Here is a 19,612-nt window from a genome sequence, read left to right as displayed (position 1 = left end):
TCATTATCGCGACAGATGGATCGAGGAGCAACGCGAACAGCTGAACAACGTCGTCGAGCAAGAAGCATCCACGCAATGGAAGCTCCAGGAGCTGGACAAGCTCGAAAACATAAATCGTTGTCACATGTGGAAAATCGCGTCTCTTCTCACCACTTCACACGAATTACTCCGCGACTACCCCGGCAAAAATATTCCGAGAGAAACCTACGCTGCTCACGAAATGACGAAAATGATCGAACACGACATTTCCATCGAACGCGAACGTCTTCTGCAGCTGTTGGCTCTTGCCGAGGAATACGAGCAGACTCTCAGAGAATTTGCTGAGATCACCGAGATTGCAGAGAACTTGTTGAACAGTCCTATATCGGTGATGAGTTTAGAACATCTTCAGGAAGAGATGCAGAAGCATAGGAAGTTCTTTGTCAATCTCAATCACTGTCGAACGATCCTGGAGTCATTGGAAGGCAATTTGGACCCTGAAACGAGGACCAAGTATTCAGACCTTCACGAAGAACTGCATAGCAGAGCTACGTCTCTGTTGGATCAAGCTGCATCCAGGGCGCAACAAATGGCTCTAGCTGCGTCCAGGTGGATGCTACTGGAACAAGGGATCAAAGAAGAAAGAGGGTGGCTCCAGGTTGCTCATCAACGGGTACCTGGCCTCCAAAATGTGAAGTCGTCTGATTACGATCAGTACATCTCTCTGTACCAAGTGAGTATTTTTAAAAATTTCAGTAGATAAAATTATTAAAGTCATCTCCTCTGAAAATGTAGATTGTATTTAAAGTTCATTCTGGAATGATGAAACATCCCATGACTTATGGAACAGAACGTAAATAATACATTAAACTTATTTTTAACTCGAGCAACATTGCAGCTAACATTTACATGATAATGTTGAACGTCAGTTTAACGGGTATCGGTTTTCGTCAACAAACGCGATTTATCGGTAACGTAAATTCTTTTTTTAGTCTCTGGAAACGGATGTGGCGAAGCATCACGCCAGGATCGTTCAGCTTCTGAACGTAGCTCGCAGTCTTAAGGAACTTGTGAACATCGAAGATCCTGAGGATCGTTACAGAGAAGCTTTGGATGTGATCGTGAAGCTTCAGATCGACGTGCAACGGTCGTTGGGAACATTGTTGAAGTTTAAGGAGAAATGGATCCTTCATGAATCATTGAAGAATCGATTGAAAAACTGGATGACGAAGGTGGAGAAGGAGATGCGCGAACCTGAATATTATCTATCCGTGGATCATTTGCACGAATTTTGGGTAAGAATTTCTAAAAGGGTTATTAACACTTCGATATCAGCATCCTTTATTCTAATATAATTATAATCTGAAACAAATGTATAATTCGCAATTTTTAAATCTCCCTCAAATAATCTCAACTTCCTAACACGTATCATTTATAATTTCATCAGGAATTGAAGGCACAATACGAAGTCCACCAAAATATGAAACTAAAGGCACACGAAAGTTTCGTAGACGCCCTCAGAATAATCGATTGCCGGGACGATATATGGCAGAGAGATTTATACAGGCAATTTGAAGATGTTTGGTTCGATGTAACTGCACATATCAAGTACATCGAAGAACAGTTGAAACAAAACATCTACCCTAAAGACATATCGCCCAACGAAGAACTGAAACTCCTTGAAAGACGATTGAACGAGTTAAGAATGACCATGGATGGTTTCCATGGTGTCCTGAAGACCGAAGAAGAATTGGATCTCTACATCGAACGACTCGCTGTTCTGTTAAATGAAATAGCATCGATTCATTGCGGAATAAGTTCTCTAAAACTGCTTTCACTACCGGCGATCGAGAAAGCCGGTGTTTTGCTGTCATCGGCTTGCAGGATCGAAGATCAGATCAGGCAGGAATTGAACGTTGCAAAGTTGCTGAGGGAAAGGCTTCAGGCTATTCATCGTGGTCTGAATCGTGTCAGGAAAGCTCATCAAGAGCAATCATCTATATTGGACCAATGCGAGGGAAGCGAACGACAGGGGAGCGACGTGGTCGCAACTGCTGTTGATCGTTGTCAAACGGTCGCTGATGAACTGGCACTCTTGTGGCAGGATATCATGGAACTCAGACAATTATTACACACCTTGCCTACTATCACGAAAGTCTCTATGTCGCCTATCAGCGTCGAAAGAGACATTTCGAACCTGCAGGATGCGCATACCGATCTCGAGGCTAGATGTTCTCGGTTGTTGCCGTTGTTGAGGAACAGGCTTGCTCTGTGGAGGAGGTTCGAAAGACAACTTGAAATGGTGCAGCAATCTGTTCAGGAGGCTGATTATATGATGGAGTTGCTGACGGTTCAAGAATCGGTTGATTACGACAGACTACTCAAAGCTACCGAACGGTTGGAGGTAAGTTTTAATGATTTTCGTGTTTCATATATTTTCACTTTCATGTGTTGGAAAAAAGATAGTAATTAAGAAAAATAATTAATTCAATGGAACGGAAAATAATAATTGAAAAATGAAACTTTCGTATCCTGAACAAGTGCAATTATATTCGACTGTAACAGCTAACGTGTTAATCAAGCAAGAATTCTTAATCAAACTAGAAGCACCCAAGATTTATTATTCAAACGGTTTTGTACTCGAACATTCCTTGAAACTCTTCGGAACCTGGAATGCGTTAAAACTTGCAGAAGTTTCAATGACTGTAATCTAGAGGTATCGAGCGCCCTGCTTTCACGTCCCCACGCTTTTACTCGTTCTAGTAAAGAAACTATGAAAAACTTGGTTGAAAAGCAACCGACGGGAGCAATAAAGTTTAAACGTGTTTCGTGTTATACATTTTCAACTATTTCGAAGAGGAAATTTACTTTTGCGTGATTTAAAATAATATCAATATTCAGCACGAAACATATCGCAAATTAATGATAAAAATATTAATTTGAAAAACTCTACGTTTCGCGCGTTAAATATCGCGAAGCGTTGCAGATTAAAAATACCAAACTTTGCAAAAGTTCGATCGTCAAATACTGCGAATTAATAATAGAAACGTTTAAACGACCAAACTTTGAAAAAAAAAAAGCGTCAGAAATGATGAGGTAACGATTGATCGATGGATCGATGCTCTCACCGGAAGACGCACTTTCCTCTTCGATAACCTTCGCCACGTGCGAGAAAAGCGCGCCTCCGAGTGCGCATGCGCGATGCGAACTGGGATCGGTGTTATCGCGGGTCAGCTATCAGTGGCGCGAGTTCCGTCGTCGAGTACGCGTCGGCCCCGCGCGCTTTTAAACGTTTCCTTTCGTTCCGTGACACAGTGACACTCGTGTAAATCAATTTCGTAATTTTATTAACGTTCGAGTGATTGTGAAATGAAGAATGAAGGATTGCGGTGACACGAGCCATGTGAACGATCGACGAAACGTCAGTTCGCTAATAGGCAAGCATGTCTGCTCCTCGACGCATCGAATCGGCTGATCGGAAGTAAACGTTAAATATTCATGCTTTCGATTTAGTAGTGAACCAATGCTCAAGAACAATTTTAATCTTTTGCACTTTGGAACGAAACGTTTAATTATTGCGTTCGAATGTGTAGTTCATTAATTTGCTGCGGTTGAAAAAAGTCAAATTTAAACACGTGCATAGGATATTTTACTTTGTTTTATTATGAATTTTTTCTTTTTATTTCATCCTTTTTCAGATTTCCAAATTTAATTCTCTGTATTATTATTTTTTAATTTAAATATCATTTGACTGGGAGTCGAAAATTTTAGAGAGCCACTGTACGTATGTACACAAAACCGAAACGGGGACGAAGAACATATATACAAACGTGCAAAACAGATGACTCGTTTTAGGAAGTTCGTAGGTAACAGCTGTGCTATGAATAGTCATTTTTAGTTTCGGTTTAGAGAATGCAGTATCTGGTGTAGATAAGCTCATCCCAAAAATATGACGGAATTACTAGTGTCTGAAGAGTGTGCGTTCTTTTTGTCATTAACATTAGAATACTAAAATTCTCTAAATTTAATCGTAATCAGCAAAAAGTCGAACAATTGAATTGTCCTTGAAGAAAGACAGATATGAAGTCATCGAGTATAATTCTTAATTTACATTTTACTTGAACGTATGATACGGTTTCGTGAAACTGCGAATTTTAGCGTCGAATAAAATTTGCCGTAAAAATGTAACGTACCCAGAGTCATTCGTCAAAAATATTATTACACATATGTTTTGACTGAAAATTGTGGAAATCGCATATTTAGTTGCCAACCCAATTATATTTTATAATTCGGGAACGATCTATATGTAATCAATCAAAATTTATAATTAACGACTTTGCATATGTAACGTAATACTTATTAATGAATCAACTCGTAACCGTCGATGATTCTTTTTTTATAACAGTAATAATAAATATTATCTAAACGTAAATTTTGAGTTTCTGTAATGTAACAGAATTTCACCGAAACAGAGTCTTTTATCTTAAAAGGGTTTAAAATATTTTCAATTTATTTGCACGCGGATAAAAAGGAAGTTGATTTACGTAACAGCCTGATACTTTCGTCGTGGGGTATACGTATCGAAATAAAGCGAAACAATACAAGTTATACCGCAGACGGGCGTTCGTTTCGCTAATCCACTTTGATGTAATTACACGGGATGACACAAACGAGCACGGCGACTGGACTTATGACGCAGTGATACGGTATGTAAACTATGCCCACGTGGATAAGCACGGGTTTACCTAAGACTCGAAGGGACTTTTGACAATGTTTACGATCGACTTGCCAGACGTTCGTTTCCGATTACGATTTTGCGCACCGAATTTCTAGTCACGAATTTAGACATCGGAATTCGACGATAAACTCGCCCGCGTCTAACTGCGCATTTTTATGCTCCCTTTTGTTATTCCACGCCACGATCGTTTGTCGATTATTCTCATATTCGAAGCGACATAAATTTGATGAAATTTTGTTAAAAATATTTTTAATAATCGCGATCGTGAAATTATTTACCATTAAAAATTTGTAAAATTTGTAAGGTAATTATAAATTTTTGTGACGGAGAAATTATAGTAATGTTGGAGACAGTTGAAGAATTTTAGGCAGAGTGATTGCACGAACGAAGCGGAAGCTACAGGCTGGCCGCAACTTCCTGTTTCGTTGCTTATCGCGATTCCTCGTCCACAATTCCGATCTGAATCCCGTTGCATTCGACTTCCGGTTCGTGAAAAGTCCAACGATCGGCTTCGTTAAAATTGTCAACTGCATCTAAAATTAACCGCGAGTATCATTGCACTTTTAGAAATGTTCATTTTATTCCTCAATCGAAATAAAATATTGCAAAGTGAAGCGAAAGAGAAATTTCATGCATTTCTTTCTGGAACTTCAATTTTTTTCCTCAAAATTTGTACAAATTGAAGCGCGCTCATAGGATGTCGTTCGAATCAAATCCGTCCGAGCGGACAGCCGCGTTACTCAAAGTATGCAAATGCCAGTTTCCCTTAAATACGAACTATAAATAATTTTGAGTCACGAGACCAGCACGTTTCGAAGCTCGCGCCTTGAATTCGGTCAGAGCGTGGTTGAACTAATTTTATGTCGTGTACTCGGGTTCGTTAACCTGCCTGAGAATTTTCCGGCGAAACTGCTAAGCGGAAATCAAATCACCGCCAACAACGTTCCTCGTCAGCGAAATTCGTGTTACTCTGGGAAACTTCCCTACTCGACTCGGTTTAACTGATATTTCAACTATTCATAGTTGCTCTAATTTTTGCTTAATTATGAATAGTCACGTTTCCTGAAAATAACGAAATAATCATTCCTATGATTATGAATTTTTTACTATATTTCAAACCTTTTCTTTTTTTTTAAATAAAAATCAGATAATTGCTTGTGCCATCGCTTCTAATTATCCGCATTGTAAATGTTAATTTAAAGATATGAGAATAGATAAAATGCTAATGCGAACGTCTACGATGGAGAGAATTAGGAAACGTTTTCCAAAGGTCCGTCGGGTTAATGGCTACGACGATCGCAATTAACTGGAAGACTATCGAGCAAATAACGAGCCAATCGTTCAATCACTCGTTTCAACATAACAATAGAACAATGTCCGAGCTTTTTTCTCTTCGCCAATCCCTGTTGTACTTGCCGTTGCATAACGTTCGATTCCATATGATCGCGGAATATACGTGAAACTAAATATCACGCATGGGTACGTCACAGATAATTTTAATCGTTGGTAATAAGCGCGAAACGCGTTCAGTGTATTTTCCTTGCTCGGAACGTTTATCCGGTGTCGCAATCTTTTATACAATGAAATCACCGATTAACATTCGCTTGTAATATCCAGGTAGAAAACGTAATCATAGAAAGAAACTAAGGAAGAGTCAACGAGGAGTCGGACCGTACAGAATCAATTAAAGTTTCATTGAACTCTTCGGTTCAATAAAAGAACGCTCTCTACGTGAGTTCGTTTCGTTCGGTGTACAGCGAAACGCGGATAAATAAGCTGATTAAGCGAACTTGATCGAACCCGTTTAATTGATACGCGTATCAGACTTAACGAACAAACAACAAGAGAAAGTGATAATCCCTAGTTTAGTCGCGGTGACCAATTTTCTGAGGAGAATCAGCTTTTAACGAGATTACTTAACGCATTCTATGGCAGGGCTCTATTAACCCTTTGCCCTAAGGAAATTATTTTCAAGACAATTAAGGTGTTTGCACTTACAAGGGAACAATAATAGATTATTAGAATAAATGAATTTTGTTGAAACAAATGAATTGAAAAATACTAATTTCATCAATTTACATAATTACTCTATCTGCAGTAGTTTCCGAGATATTCATCAAACAAAATATGTTTTGCATCCCCAACTTTGAGGGTAATTTTCACCCCTTTAACATGGACGGATGGCCGATATAAAAAAATATGTGTCAAATATTTTTACCAGAACTACATAATCGATTTCATCGAAATCGTCGATTGACACTTCGGTACGTTTCCTTGTTTGTCTTTCGTCCGGTACGAATCGTGTTGGATTGGAGTCAGGAAACGTAGGAGATAAGAAAGACGCGTTTTACGATGGGGTACGTGATACCAGAAATGGTTTCATTCGTTTTAGGGTCTCAGCGGTGATTTGGGAGCCCGAGAAGTTCTCATTGGCGAATTGCGCGAAGCTGCCGAACCTCTGCGGGAGGGTTGCGCTGCAGAGGTCCGCGAGAAGGTCGAAGCGGCGGTAAATGAGGCCGTGCAAGCCTGGGAGGACACCAGGGCCGAATTAGATGCCCGTTGCACCAAGTATCAGCACGCGTGCAGATTGTGGGAACAGTACAAAGACTCGAGCGCCGCGGTGAAGGCCTGGGTGGACACCCAGATGGACACCGTCGCCAACCTACCGCCCGAAGAAGCCGTCAAACAGATCAAGGTACGTCTTTTCAATTTAATACATCTCCATTTTTATTTTGTCGAATAAAAAATCATCGCGGTAGCGGTCAATTTGTCAACGCTCGAATATCTAACTGGAGGAGTTACTTAATTTATTTATCGAGAAAAAAGAAAGAAAGGAATAAAAAGAGCGTAGGCGCGATGAAAGCGGAATGTTTTTACAAGTTTATATTTAACCTTTGAATCATTGGATATAACATAATGGATACTTTGTTTTCGGGAGCATCTTTATCGCTGTAAAAATGAGGTAACATTAGTTTTCTTTTGGAACTCAACGGTTCGGATTATTCTGACGGTGAGTCATATTTATGGTAGTCGCACAATGTAAACTCGCTAAACAAACTTAGTAAATTACCTGAATGTCCAGTTAAGCGGCTGAATATAAGGAAGTCTTATGGTATTGTTCATTTAAATATTTGCTAAATCATTTCCAAGAGGTCGAGGTCCGAGTACATATTACCGTTCCCTGGATAATAAAAAATCATTTTCTGTGAGCTTCAAAGGCAGGGTATCGATCATCGTTATCAGGCGTGAAACGTGACATAATATTCATTATCAAACTATACAGTCACTTCTGTGCACTTTACCAAACAAGACAAGCTGTCTATCGATCTCCGATAAGCCACGAATTTTCTGCTTTTGGAGTTATCAGTTCACTGTTGATATTAAAAAAATCTCTTCGTCGAAGCAAATTTCAGATTTTTGTATACCGCAATAATCTTTGTCAAGCCTATAATTCAATTTCTCGATTTAAAAAAATAATCAGATAAAACGTAAATCCGTAACTCCGTCTACTCCACCCACGAAAACATTCGGTCAGGGAGGATATAGAGGTTGAAAAGGCGTCCCTTGAATGGAAGTAGTGTCATCGTCCCCACCACGAGTACTGGGTGCAGCGATATAGAAACGATTCACCCTACGCAAGTGCGAGAAAACGTGTCTGCGAGGGTAGGTCGTTGAAATACAGGGCAACAGAGTCTCTCTCCCCACTTTGTTAGGGTATGCGCATCGATCCCCGGAGACGGCAGTCTGGTCCAGAGCGTCGGGACGCTTGTTACTCCGGCGGGGGCCGAGTCGTTATCGTCCACGTTTTTTCTCTCAACAAGCTTGCATCGTAAACACGTTCTGAATCATATACGGATTTGGCCGGGCGACGAATTAACGCGTGCTCGTCCCGTCGGCTTTCGGCTCATCGAAAATTCAAAGCATGCGCTCGTACGCGTCGCGACGACACGTGCCCGATCATTTTCTTCGTTCCATGGAACGAACACGCGTTGACTTGCTGTGAAAAAAATAGGAACGGTGACCTAAATTCAGATAACATGTGCACACCCGAGGAGATAAAGGTACGATCGAAGAAGGATGTCAACGAGTGGACAGTGAAAGGGCGTTCTTTTCTTCGTGGAATTCACTGAAGATATCTCGGTTCTAATCTTTATTTTTTCATTCTGATGAAGTTTCTTTTTTTTTTTTTGTTCTTTCTAATCTTTTTGGATGTGTTGTGCTTTCGACCACGAGTGGGATGCGGGGTCGGAAAGTCTCCCTTGGGATACATCGTCCGCTCCCCTTTTCTTCCCTTTCTATCGATATCGTGGTCGAAACGCAGATTCTGCGTTAGAATACATGCATGCGTGGTGCAGACAGTTGAAATGGTATTCTTTGTGCATGCTATTCTACGCTAATCTAGCAAATTGTGATTTGATCGTTTGAGTAATTTCCTATTTATATTGGAGTGACATCCTCCCATTTACATTGGAATGGTTCGAAAGAACCTGTCATTTTTTTATTTTTTACAAATAATTTGGCTGAATAATTAGAAGCTTATCTAACAGAAGAAAGTTCAATAATTATTCGAAATAAAATTGCTCCAAATTGATATTTGAACACGCATTTGGTTCAAAAATGATCGGAGCTCCGAACGAATTGCATCCACTTGACGCGTGTGTCATTCATACTCGTCCCGCTTTTTTCCACGATTCTCCTTCTCTTTTTCATTCATTCATCCGTACCATTCATTTATGCGCTTGTCATTCATTCGCACACGTACGCGGTCGCTTTCTATGACGGATGAAGCTCGAATTCAGAAAACGTTAGGGCAACCGATGCTCCCGAGATCCTATCCCCTTTTCTTTTTTCAAGAAATAACAGAAATTTATATTTAGCACACGCTCGATCCCGCTATCTTTAGCGCGTAGTTAACAGGTTTCTGAAATCTTAAAGTGTCCACGAGAAACGTGATAATAGAGTGGAACGAGACTAACTCTTAATCATGGTTGTTTCGCAAACAAGTGACTCCAAGTGACAAGATAAAAAGTACGCATAATATCTTTCCTTAACACTTTCGTTTCTCGTGAATGCAATGAAAATAATTTATTCTTTCTAATGTACAAACTGTACAAACATTTTTTCCCAACTAAATTTTTCACCTTTCTGAATATTCTGCTTCAACCCTTGGGCGGTGGATCACTAAAATTTTAAGTTGTTTTTTAAAAATATTAGAAATCTTTTCTAATTTTATTCTATTCCACCATTCGAGGGTTAAAAACGCCCTAATTCTACCTCGAAAGGGTAGAAAAATTACCATATGTATGAGGAAAGATTAATAATTGTAATAAAAAGACGAAGACACTGATTTGTAAATTACGGTTTATTTCGAAATTTTCTAGATTTGCGAAGAAACGATGGCGGAACACAAGGAAAGGTTGGCGGAGCTTCGTGGCCTGGTGGCGCAAATTGCATCGGACGTCGGTTTGGATGCAAGTGGGCCATTGCACTGCGAGGTAGAGGCCCTTGGACAACGTCTCGAAGACATCCGAGAGACATTATCGTCTCTCGCAGATGCCGCGGACGCTCGTGCCCTTAACCAGGAGCTAGCACGTGGCGATTTATGTCAGACTAAAAATTTCTTGGACTCCATCCAACAGGCAAGTGTATAATTATGTAATTTTTATTTCCGTGGCTTTCATTTTTCTCTATATTAGTCAACGATGTTTCAACAGAGTAGATAATTTCTAATTTCACCTTTTGCATTCTTCAGTTATAATTAGACAAAGTCGTTGCATATTCTTGAAAATTCATTCGATGAAACTTTGAGTTTTCCCGGCAGAGCCATAAACAGTAGCACGGTTTCATAAATATTTCAACCGCGTGATAGAAATGTCGATGAAAAACGTGTTGACACGTGTGCTTAACGCCGGTACAGTTAGCACCGCGCCGTGTTTATTTCAATTAGCCCCAGTCGCTACTCGAAACATAACTACTCTTCCTCAACCGAGGTCGTTGTTCGATACAACAGAGAATCGAAGCTCCATCGAATCGATTCGTTTCTCTGTGCGATCGAATGTGTCAGGGTGAAGATCGTTGGTAAGCGAATCAACTTCCATCTATAATTACGAGCGATTAATTTAGAGTCAACGAATCGCGTAAAATGGGAATCGTCGCGACGTCGGGGATACCGCAAGGCTAAAAACGAGGGTTCTAAAGTAGGCAGTTTCATACGCGTTGAAGAACAGCATATGCTGTCTTCGTGTTCTCTTATTCTGGCCTTCGCGAATTCGTCTGGAGTCATGGGATGCCTTTGATCGCTCGTACCATCTCCTGCATTCCATCTTTCTTTAGACTACTCAGACTATTCAACGGTTACAAACGAAGACTGGGAAAATTTGATGATTTATTTGTTCGGATTTAAATGAATTATCGTAATTAGACGCCCGGGTCCATTGGACTCTTAATTGGATTAAGGATTAATGCAGTTGTCTCCCGATTTTCTTAGCTCTTCGGATACAGTGGTATAATTATACGTGTCCATCAGTTTCCGGCGTGGCTATTGGTGCTTGGCACAAGCTCAATCATTACCTCGCACGCGCGTTTATATTTTAATCGCGTTAGTTCCGAAACAATTTGTTGTGTCAAGGCCGAAGGGCTTGAAAACCGGGGCTGGCAATTGCATCAGTCACGAAATCCGCAACAGCTGAATATCCGGCCGTGCACCCGCGCCACTCTTGCCAAAACTTTCGACTACCCTGGAACACCTTCGATTCCAAGCACCTTGTTTCCGATCGAAATCCATGATTCGTCGAGGTGTCGATTGAAAATCACCCTCAAGGACACGGTTAACGCGAATGTACGAAAAGTCGATACTCGGCGAAAGGGATGCAATCGAGTACACTCGAGATAAAGGGAAGAGACTTTCATATTTGAAATTGAAATGTTCTCAGACTTCTCAATTCTAACTAATATTAATATTAATACATTAATTAGGCAAGGTTGCAAGTGGAAAACTTGAATTGAAAAATGCAACGACTGCGTTCTGACTAATTGCAATTTTAATTATTTAGGAAAATCTAGATCATCGTGTCTTACAATATAATTTTTCTAATATTTCCTCTTCAGAGCCTCGCCGCAGCGAACGAAGACGAGTCGAAGGAGCAGCTGAAGCTCCTGAGGAATCACCTCCTCGCCCTCACCTGTACAGAACCCCAGCTGCAATCAATCAAGGAGCGCAGCTTGGAGGTGTCCTCGCAGGAACCATCGGTGGTGGAGGTTCTTCAACTATGGCAGAAGGTCTTCAGGGAAACCTTTCAACAGTATCATCGTCTGTCCACTCGTCTAGTCAAAACTCAGGACAGCGTGACCGCCCTTAAACTCTGGCAAGAGTACCTATCCCACGTGCAAGACTTCCTGTCCAACGACGTCCCCGCCGACTACAGCGGTTTGTCGGAGCACAGAAATCTCTGCGAGGTTCATCAGAACCTACTGACTGATCAACAGAATCTCATCCTCACCGTTCGTTCGGAGGAGGGCGGTAACCTGTCCACCACCGAACAATTCAACATCCTGACGAATCTGCACAACGAAACGTTGTCGAAAATTATGGAGAGACACGCGGCTGTACGCGATAGGCTGACAGCATGGGACAGGTACAAGGTTGACCAAAGTAAACTGCTCGGTTGGTTGAAGGAGATCGAGAGAGAACGAAGCCAACTTCATCTTCGGTTCATTCATCTAAGGAGGCTCGACAAGATCCTCCAAAGGATACAAGCGTTATTGGATAAGATACCGGAAGGCGAGGCTCAGTTGAAGTCCCTTCAAGAGCAACAGGAAACCCTGTTGATCAATTGCGACGGGGCATTGGCTGCGTCCATCCGCATGGAACACGCAGCTGATTCCCAAAGGATAGCGAATCTCAGCGCAGGTTTGGAGACTTGGAGAGATTTCATTCAGAAGATACAGAAACTCCACGCTGAATACGAAGAACAAACGAGAAATATCAGCGCGACTTTCGAGGAGATTAGTCAAACATTAAGCACAGCTTTCCACGCGAAGGCTGCAAATGTTTCGAGGACCAGCGAACAGCTGGAATCCGTTCGACAACTGCAGGACAGGCTGTCCAACATGAGCACCGATTTAGAATCTCTCGGTGTTATTACAGAACAGTTGAGAGAGTGTCTGAGTCCTTCGGACGTGAAGTCCTTGAACCATCAACGAACACTTCTATGCCAACAGCACGGAGACCTCGAACACCAGGCTGCATTATTAGCGTGCAGATTAGACGAACGTTGCAGCCTCTACGATCGTTGGGTGGATAAATCGAGAAAATTGTACGTATCGATCGTTAATATTATGTCGAATATTCAGAAACACGATTCCACGTGGAAATCTAAAGACGCGCAGAAGAGACTGGTATGCGAATTGCAAGCAGAGATCGCTTTGCAACAGAGAGACTTATTCTGGGTGCAGAGCACCGGGCAAGATCTGCTCGAAGTTGCCGACGAGAAGGAGAAAGAGAGGATTCAACGATTCCTCGATCGCGTGAACGAGAAGTGGGATCGTTTGACAGCCATGAGCAAAGCAAGGGCGATTAAATTAGAAAATTTCATCAGAACCATGGAAACGTTGGAGAGGAGGTTGAACGAGATGTTGAGTATGGTGGCAGGCATCGAAATGGCTCAGCGATCGAAAACCCCGGTGACCGATCAGAGTCGTATCGACAGAAAGTTTCAGGACCTGCAGCATTACAGCAGCATCATCGATGCTGAAAGTGCCAACGTTAGTGAAGTGTTAAATCTCGCGGAGATATTCTTAAAGGACAGCTCGAACTACGTGTTCGAGTCAGACACGAGCGACATTTCGAGGGACATGTGTGATTTAGAGAAAAGATGGGATAAGATCTGTATAGAGGTGACAGGATCCGAAGGTTACTTTAAGTCATGGGTTCGCAAGGCTCTTGAGAAGCTAGAGAAGATTACTATAGAACACGAAGACTGGCTCAGAGAGACGGATAGCGTTCTGTCCGAGTTGGAGAACAATCTCGATGAACTTTCCAAAGAGGAAACCGATAAGGCCATCGAGAAGGCTAAGAGGATCCTCGAGGATGTCGAAGGTCACGAGTCGGTGATAGAGTTAATTAAATGGAATGTTCATAAGTTGGTAACGTATTTAGAGATAGATAATCTGAAATCCGTTATCAGCGGAACCTACCAGCTTATCGATAAGTGGGACACGTTGAAACCTAGAGTGAATACCGTTCTATCGGTGCTTCAGCGAGGTCAAAAGAATTATCGCGACTTCATTACGGTGCACGGTGCCGCGGTCGTCGGTTTGACGCAAGTTGACGTTAGATTGACGAGGACTCAACACCTCGCGACGCCTGAGCAAAAAGCGTCTGCTCAATTAAGATTGCAACAGTTGAACGAGATCGAGGAAGAGTTGAGGACTCTGAACGTTACGCTTCAAAGGGCCGACGAATTGGCGTTGAAAGTTATGCAAGAATGTCATCCGGACGAAGTGGCGAACATTCAGGAGCTGGTGGACGAGTACCAGTTACTATGGACTGATATCAAGGAGAGAGTGGCATCTCTGAGGGCAGAAATCGAAGGGCAAGAGAAGAAGGAAGTTGACGAAGCTGTACAAGTGGAAACTTTGAAATTTGAGCAAGATTCTGCTGTACAGGTGGACACTTTGCCTAGGTTACTGAGAATGACTTCCAGTGACGCTTATCTGATGGAACTGGAAGCTGCCTTGATTGAATGCAATGATGCTTTGGATACATTGGAAGTAGCAGTTACCCCGGATCCTGTTGCCGGACCCGGGTTAAATGCTAGTGCTAAGCATATAGTAAGTTTGACATAATTTGACGACATTTGGCGTTAATGTCATCGCAGCATCGCGAAATGACATTTAATATCTTCAAGTTTCTAAAGATTCTAAAATCTATCGTTCTATCTTACAGAGTAAATTGATCGGAAGCTGCCAGTCATCGATCGAACTGGCTCGTCATCTGCACAGCTTGCTCCTCGAAGACGGGAAATTGAGTCCTCAGGTTGCCAAAGTTGACGAAGTGACCGCATTGACCAACAGATACGAGAATCTTTTAATACTGGCAAGAACGCGTGAACAACAAATTAGGGAACTCAGGTAAAATTATAATTGATTATTTAACACGCTTGAATAATACTTCCTACCCAGTCAACGTTAAACAACTTTTTCATGTACAGATCGCCTATGAGTGACGTTTACACCTCTCCCTGTGATCAGTGAGTGTTCCCCTTTCGCACTAACAATTTCTCATTAACAGTCATTAACGTACTCCGTTCATTTCGTGTCTGCTTTTCTCCTCTCGTTTCACGCCAACCCATTTAGATAACGTTTGTTAGATAACATTTCTGTTGTGTATCTATTGTTTCGTTTCAGCAATTGATTTTCAAATTTAATCAAATTTTATTCCTCATTTTCAACTTATCGTTGCATCACTCGTCTTGGCCTATCCTGTATAAGTGAATATTCAAACTAAAATTTTACTTTCTTCATTGCAGTGATAATGGTAGACTGACCTGTCCCCTGTGTTCCCATCGCAATTGGGCCCAACTGGAAAACGACCTTTGGAGATTAGAAAAATGGTTAGAATTCGCTGAAGGTACTCAAAGCGAGCAGCATTCACCACCGAGCAGTATAGAACAGCTGGAGGATGTGATTCAAGACCACCGTGAATTTCTACTCGATCTCGACTGCCATAAGAGCATCCTCGTCGGTCTGAACACGGTGGGTGCTCATTTAGCCGATCATACCGAAGAATTGTGCCGAGCCAGCCAGCTCAGAGACAGACTGACCATCGCGAACACAAGATGGGACAAAGTGTGCTCGTTGGCTGCACGTTGGCAGGAACAGCTTCAAGTTTCTCTTATGTCGAATCAACAATTCCATCGCATCATAGAAGAGTTGCTTTCTTGGTTGGAGAAGACGGAAATGAGTATAAGAATCAGCGAACCGGTTGATTTGACCAAATCGCCTGAAATTATGACCGCCAAATATAATAAATTCAGGTATGTTCGATGACTTGAGAATTTTTAACTCAATTTTTACTCAAATTCTATCTTGGAAAATTTTTTTAATTCCCAAATAATTTTCCTTCTTTTGTTTTGAAAGCTCTCTAATTCTAGCACAGAATTGTATGAGAATAATGAAGAATAATGAAGATTTTTCTTGTTCAGGGAATTGAGAAGTGACTTAGAGCGATGCGAACCTCGTGTTTTGTCGCTTCAAGAGGCGGCAAATCAATTACTGGACGAGAAAGGCGAAACCAGAGCACGTCTGCAGGAACTTCGACTCAGGTTGCAGTCGCTTCGACGACTCACAGGGATATACGCTTTAAAATTAGGGGCAGCATTAGGGATGGACCCTAGAGAGGTTGGACTTGCTGCCACCACTTCTTCTCTTGCTTCCCTTTCTCAAGACGTAAGCTACATTCTATCCTATCTCTTCCATAGATTTGAAAAGACGTGAAAATAAACATTCCCTATGGTGCAGAAGAATAGTTTTAAAGAAAATATTTGCAAGGAACGTCAGTGCTCTGCGGATGGTTCTCACTTGGTAAATGTTTCATAGTAGATTTACGCACTTACGTCGTAGGATCACGTTAACCGGTATTTAACATACACCAGGCATGGATTATAATAAAAATCCAACGAAAATCATACATGAAATGTTGGAGATAAATTGATTTTCATATGGTGGTTTTCACAATTTCTATGATTTAGAGAAAAATTTTCTTTCTCATTGGAATTTTATTGTTCCATGCTTTTTATTATCAGTAGCATTCACACGCACAGTACCTTATTGTTTGTGTTTTCTCTTTTACTGTATTGTAGCTGCTCGACGAAGCTGCCTCTGGATCCGCTCAACCCCACGACGCATCTAGCACAGAGTATGTTCATTATCTGTTTTGTTTTTCACTTGAATAGAATTTTTATATATAATATTAAACAACAATCAGAATCGATTCTTCTTTATTTATAATATATTTAAAATAGTAGACCTAATTGATAAACCAGACCCAATTTACATTTGATATTTTCTATCTTGCTTATAAGATCCTCTTTCAGTTTTAAGAGAAAAAATTCCAGGTAACTCGAGTTTCAACTGAGAATTTTGGTATCTGCAATTATCTGAAACAAATTGAATATTCTCCAAATAAACGTTTATTTATGATAATCGTATAGTATCGTGTGTTTCAGTGGTGACGATGGCCAACGAACGGTATTGTCTCGAGGATACCGTTTCCTGGGCCGTGTTTTAAGGGTTTCGTTGCCGATTCAAGCCCTGATGTTGTTGGTACTTGGGATCACCTCCTTGGTACCATCCACCGAAGAAGACTACAGTTGCATGCTGTCGAACAATCTCGCCAGAAGTTTCACACCGATGCTCCTCTATACGAACGGACCTCCGCCGATTTAACATTAAAACGGCACAATACGAAACGCATCGACTTAGCTAGTCCTCGAAGAACGTTCAATCGAAATATTCCGAAAAATCGCGGCAAACGGAAACGAAATTTACGTAGCTATTTAGCTAGTCTCTCGTACAATGACGTACCATTTCCACCGTGCTATAGATGAAGAGGACACTCATGGATCTCCGTGGCTCACGAAAGTCATCGAGACAATTACACGTGTGATATAACGTTTTGTAGTCGTGTAGATTAAAACACGTTAAGGACCAAGAAACAAACGGTTCCGTTTCGCTTATTTACAATTGTGATCTTCGTTCGATATTTGCGAATTTGTCATTGTGCAATATCTTCGACAAGATTTCCGAAGATAATGTAAGAGTATGTACGACCTCTACGAACGATTTAACACGGTTATCGACGAATTTGTTCCGGTTTCGATCAGTTAACCACATCCGACATTCCATGTAACATTATCGCGTTTCTATTTATACAAACACACTGTTGATATCGTTCCTTTGATTAATTATCCACCTTTTTCGTTTTTCTTTTCTTTTTTCCTTTGATTATTATCTGTACAGAGAACGAGAGATCGAGAGAAAAAGAAAAAACGAGAAAGGTTTAATGTCACATGGAATGGACGAAAACGTGTTAACGATTAAATTATTAATTAACGAATCGCTTACGTGCACACACAGATTAACTACGAAACTTGTATGAAAAAAAAAGAGATTAAATGATATATATATATACATACATACATATATTATATACTTTCAACGAGTTTCGCGTTTTTACGGTTAGTACGTGACGAAAGATTAATATAATCTTGTTCCGACTTTATTTTTTATACGTTGCGTTTATAAATTGAGAATGAAGGAATAGAGAGAAGCGGTTACTTAAAAAAGAGAATAATTAAGAACGTAAACGTCCACTGACCGATTTCTTCAGCGTGTTCGCTAAATCGCGCTGGTCATTGGTGCTAGTTCGATGGGATAGAAAGAAACACAATAATACATTATATTGGTATCTAATATATTATAGAATTGAATTTCGAACTCTGTACGGTTACTTAAGGATGGATGAATGAAAAAGTTAAAAAAAAAAAAAGAAAAAGACACAAGTATCGCATAATAATAAACGAAGTTACCCGTTGCTGGAAGATGATGTTTTAAGAGAACGATCATTATACAGGATACGCACAAATGGATCACGAATTCTATTCGAGGTACAAAATAAGAGAACCGATTGTATTTAAAAGTGGCCCCGCTAGAATTTCGCTTCCTAATTTAAATGGTATCTTGCTTGCTACGCGATCGAGCTTTGTTATGTATTTTTATAAGGACAGAGCTTTCCGAAGACGGTGTACATCTGTCGATGTAATATAATTACAATAAATTGAGACCTATATAATTATTTGTCTGTTTTTATAGAGCGGAGTGGAAGAATCACGAAACGTTGGAGAAGTGAATCATGACGCAGGTCTAATCATCGCCTCAAATTAAAAACTGAAAATTTTCAAACGAAAAGTGTTCGTATTCCAGAAATGATATTAAAAGAAATTTTATGCAAGTGTCATTCAAGAACACTTGAAGAATCATTGCAAATATTGAAACAGCTCCATGAAATTAACATCAATTAGGATTCAGACGGGTCGAAAACATCTCAGACTTCTAAGAAAATTTTTGGCGTACAGCAATTATTAACTCTCTCATTTGTCAGGATCATAAACACAAAATGAACATTTTAGAAGTGAAACTTACATTACGTTAATTAGTAAAAGACTCCAGAAATAGATACGAGAATTGAAAACATTAACAACAGTTTTAATCATCGCATTTACTTTATTTGAATATTACCAATATTTATGACAAACATTTGTTAACACTTTGATTATCGCCTGGTATTACCTGGTTTTGTCATTAAGATTCATATCTAAGTAGGAAATTAAACACTTTACGTGTACTAATTTGAATGAACTTTAGTCATAGCATCGAGGACAAAATAACGGAGATATTTTGCAGAATGCAATTATTGTGATTATAATTAACACTTATGGCAACAAATATGAAAACCTAACAAAGTGTTGACTAAAAATAGTGTGCCAAACAGAATGCACTGATAATGTAAATTAGTAAATTAAAAGATGACTCTTTGGAATTGCATGATAATGTCTTTAATATGTTATTCTAAACACGTCAATTTTCATTATTCCAATTAACACTTCTCGTTAATTTCCCACGAGGTTCATTATACGTTGCACCAAAGACTCGTTTATACAAATACTAAAAACAATGTTTCGCAATCTTAATAGTTCATATTTCTATTTTGAAACAATGCCTAAAGCACCATTTGAATCCTGTCTAAGATATATTTTTCTTTCAAACAGTGATGGAAAATTTTCCAAGGTAAAGTCATCGATGATTCCAAGAATTCGCAACAGAACGACGATCAGA

The 19,612-nt window shown here is 40.3% G+C and overlaps 1 protein-coding gene across 10 annotated transcripts in view; it reads left to right on the top strand.

The window, feature by feature from the left end:
- The window catches only part of LOC114875058 (nesprin-1), an 88,796-nt gene extending 70,224 nt beyond the window's left edge, over positions 1-18,572 (top strand). For 9 of the 10 annotated variants that reach the window (XM_046288522.1, XM_029184951.2, XM_029184943.2 and 6 more), the window contains 12 exons: positions 16-712; positions 972-1,274; positions 1,427-2,383; positions 7,110-7,412; positions 10,099-10,356; positions 11,825-14,548; positions 14,664-14,848; positions 14,929-14,967; positions 15,247-15,753; positions 15,922-16,165; positions 16,579-16,634; positions 16,945-18,572. In XM_046288522.1, coding sequence (XP_046144478.1) covers positions 16-712; positions 972-1,274; positions 1,427-2,383; positions 7,110-7,412; positions 10,099-10,356; positions 11,825-14,548; positions 14,664-14,848; positions 14,929-14,967; positions 15,247-15,753; positions 15,922-16,165; positions 16,579-16,634; positions 16,945-17,164 — 6,493 coding nt within the window. In that variant the 3' untranslated portion in view covers positions 17,165-18,572. The remainder of the gene's footprint in view (positions 1-15; positions 713-971; positions 1,275-1,426; positions 2,384-7,109; positions 7,413-10,098; positions 10,357-11,824; positions 14,549-14,663; positions 14,849-14,928; positions 14,968-15,246; positions 15,754-15,921; positions 16,166-16,578; positions 16,635-16,944) is intronic. The other variant, XM_046288520.1, reaches the window with a different exon arrangement.
- Positions 18,573-19,612: the final 1,040 nt, after the last annotated feature.

The sequence above is a fragment of the Osmia bicornis genome, chromosome 13 (genome assembly GCF_907164935.1).
Source record: "Osmia bicornis bicornis chromosome 13, iOsmBic2.1, whole genome shotgun sequence".
NCBI classification, from domain to species: Eukaryota; Metazoa; Arthropoda; class Insecta; order Hymenoptera; family Megachilidae; genus Osmia; species Osmia bicornis.
Note: the sequence above shows the minus strand (reverse complement) of the source record. Positions and strands in the feature narration are given on the sequence as shown.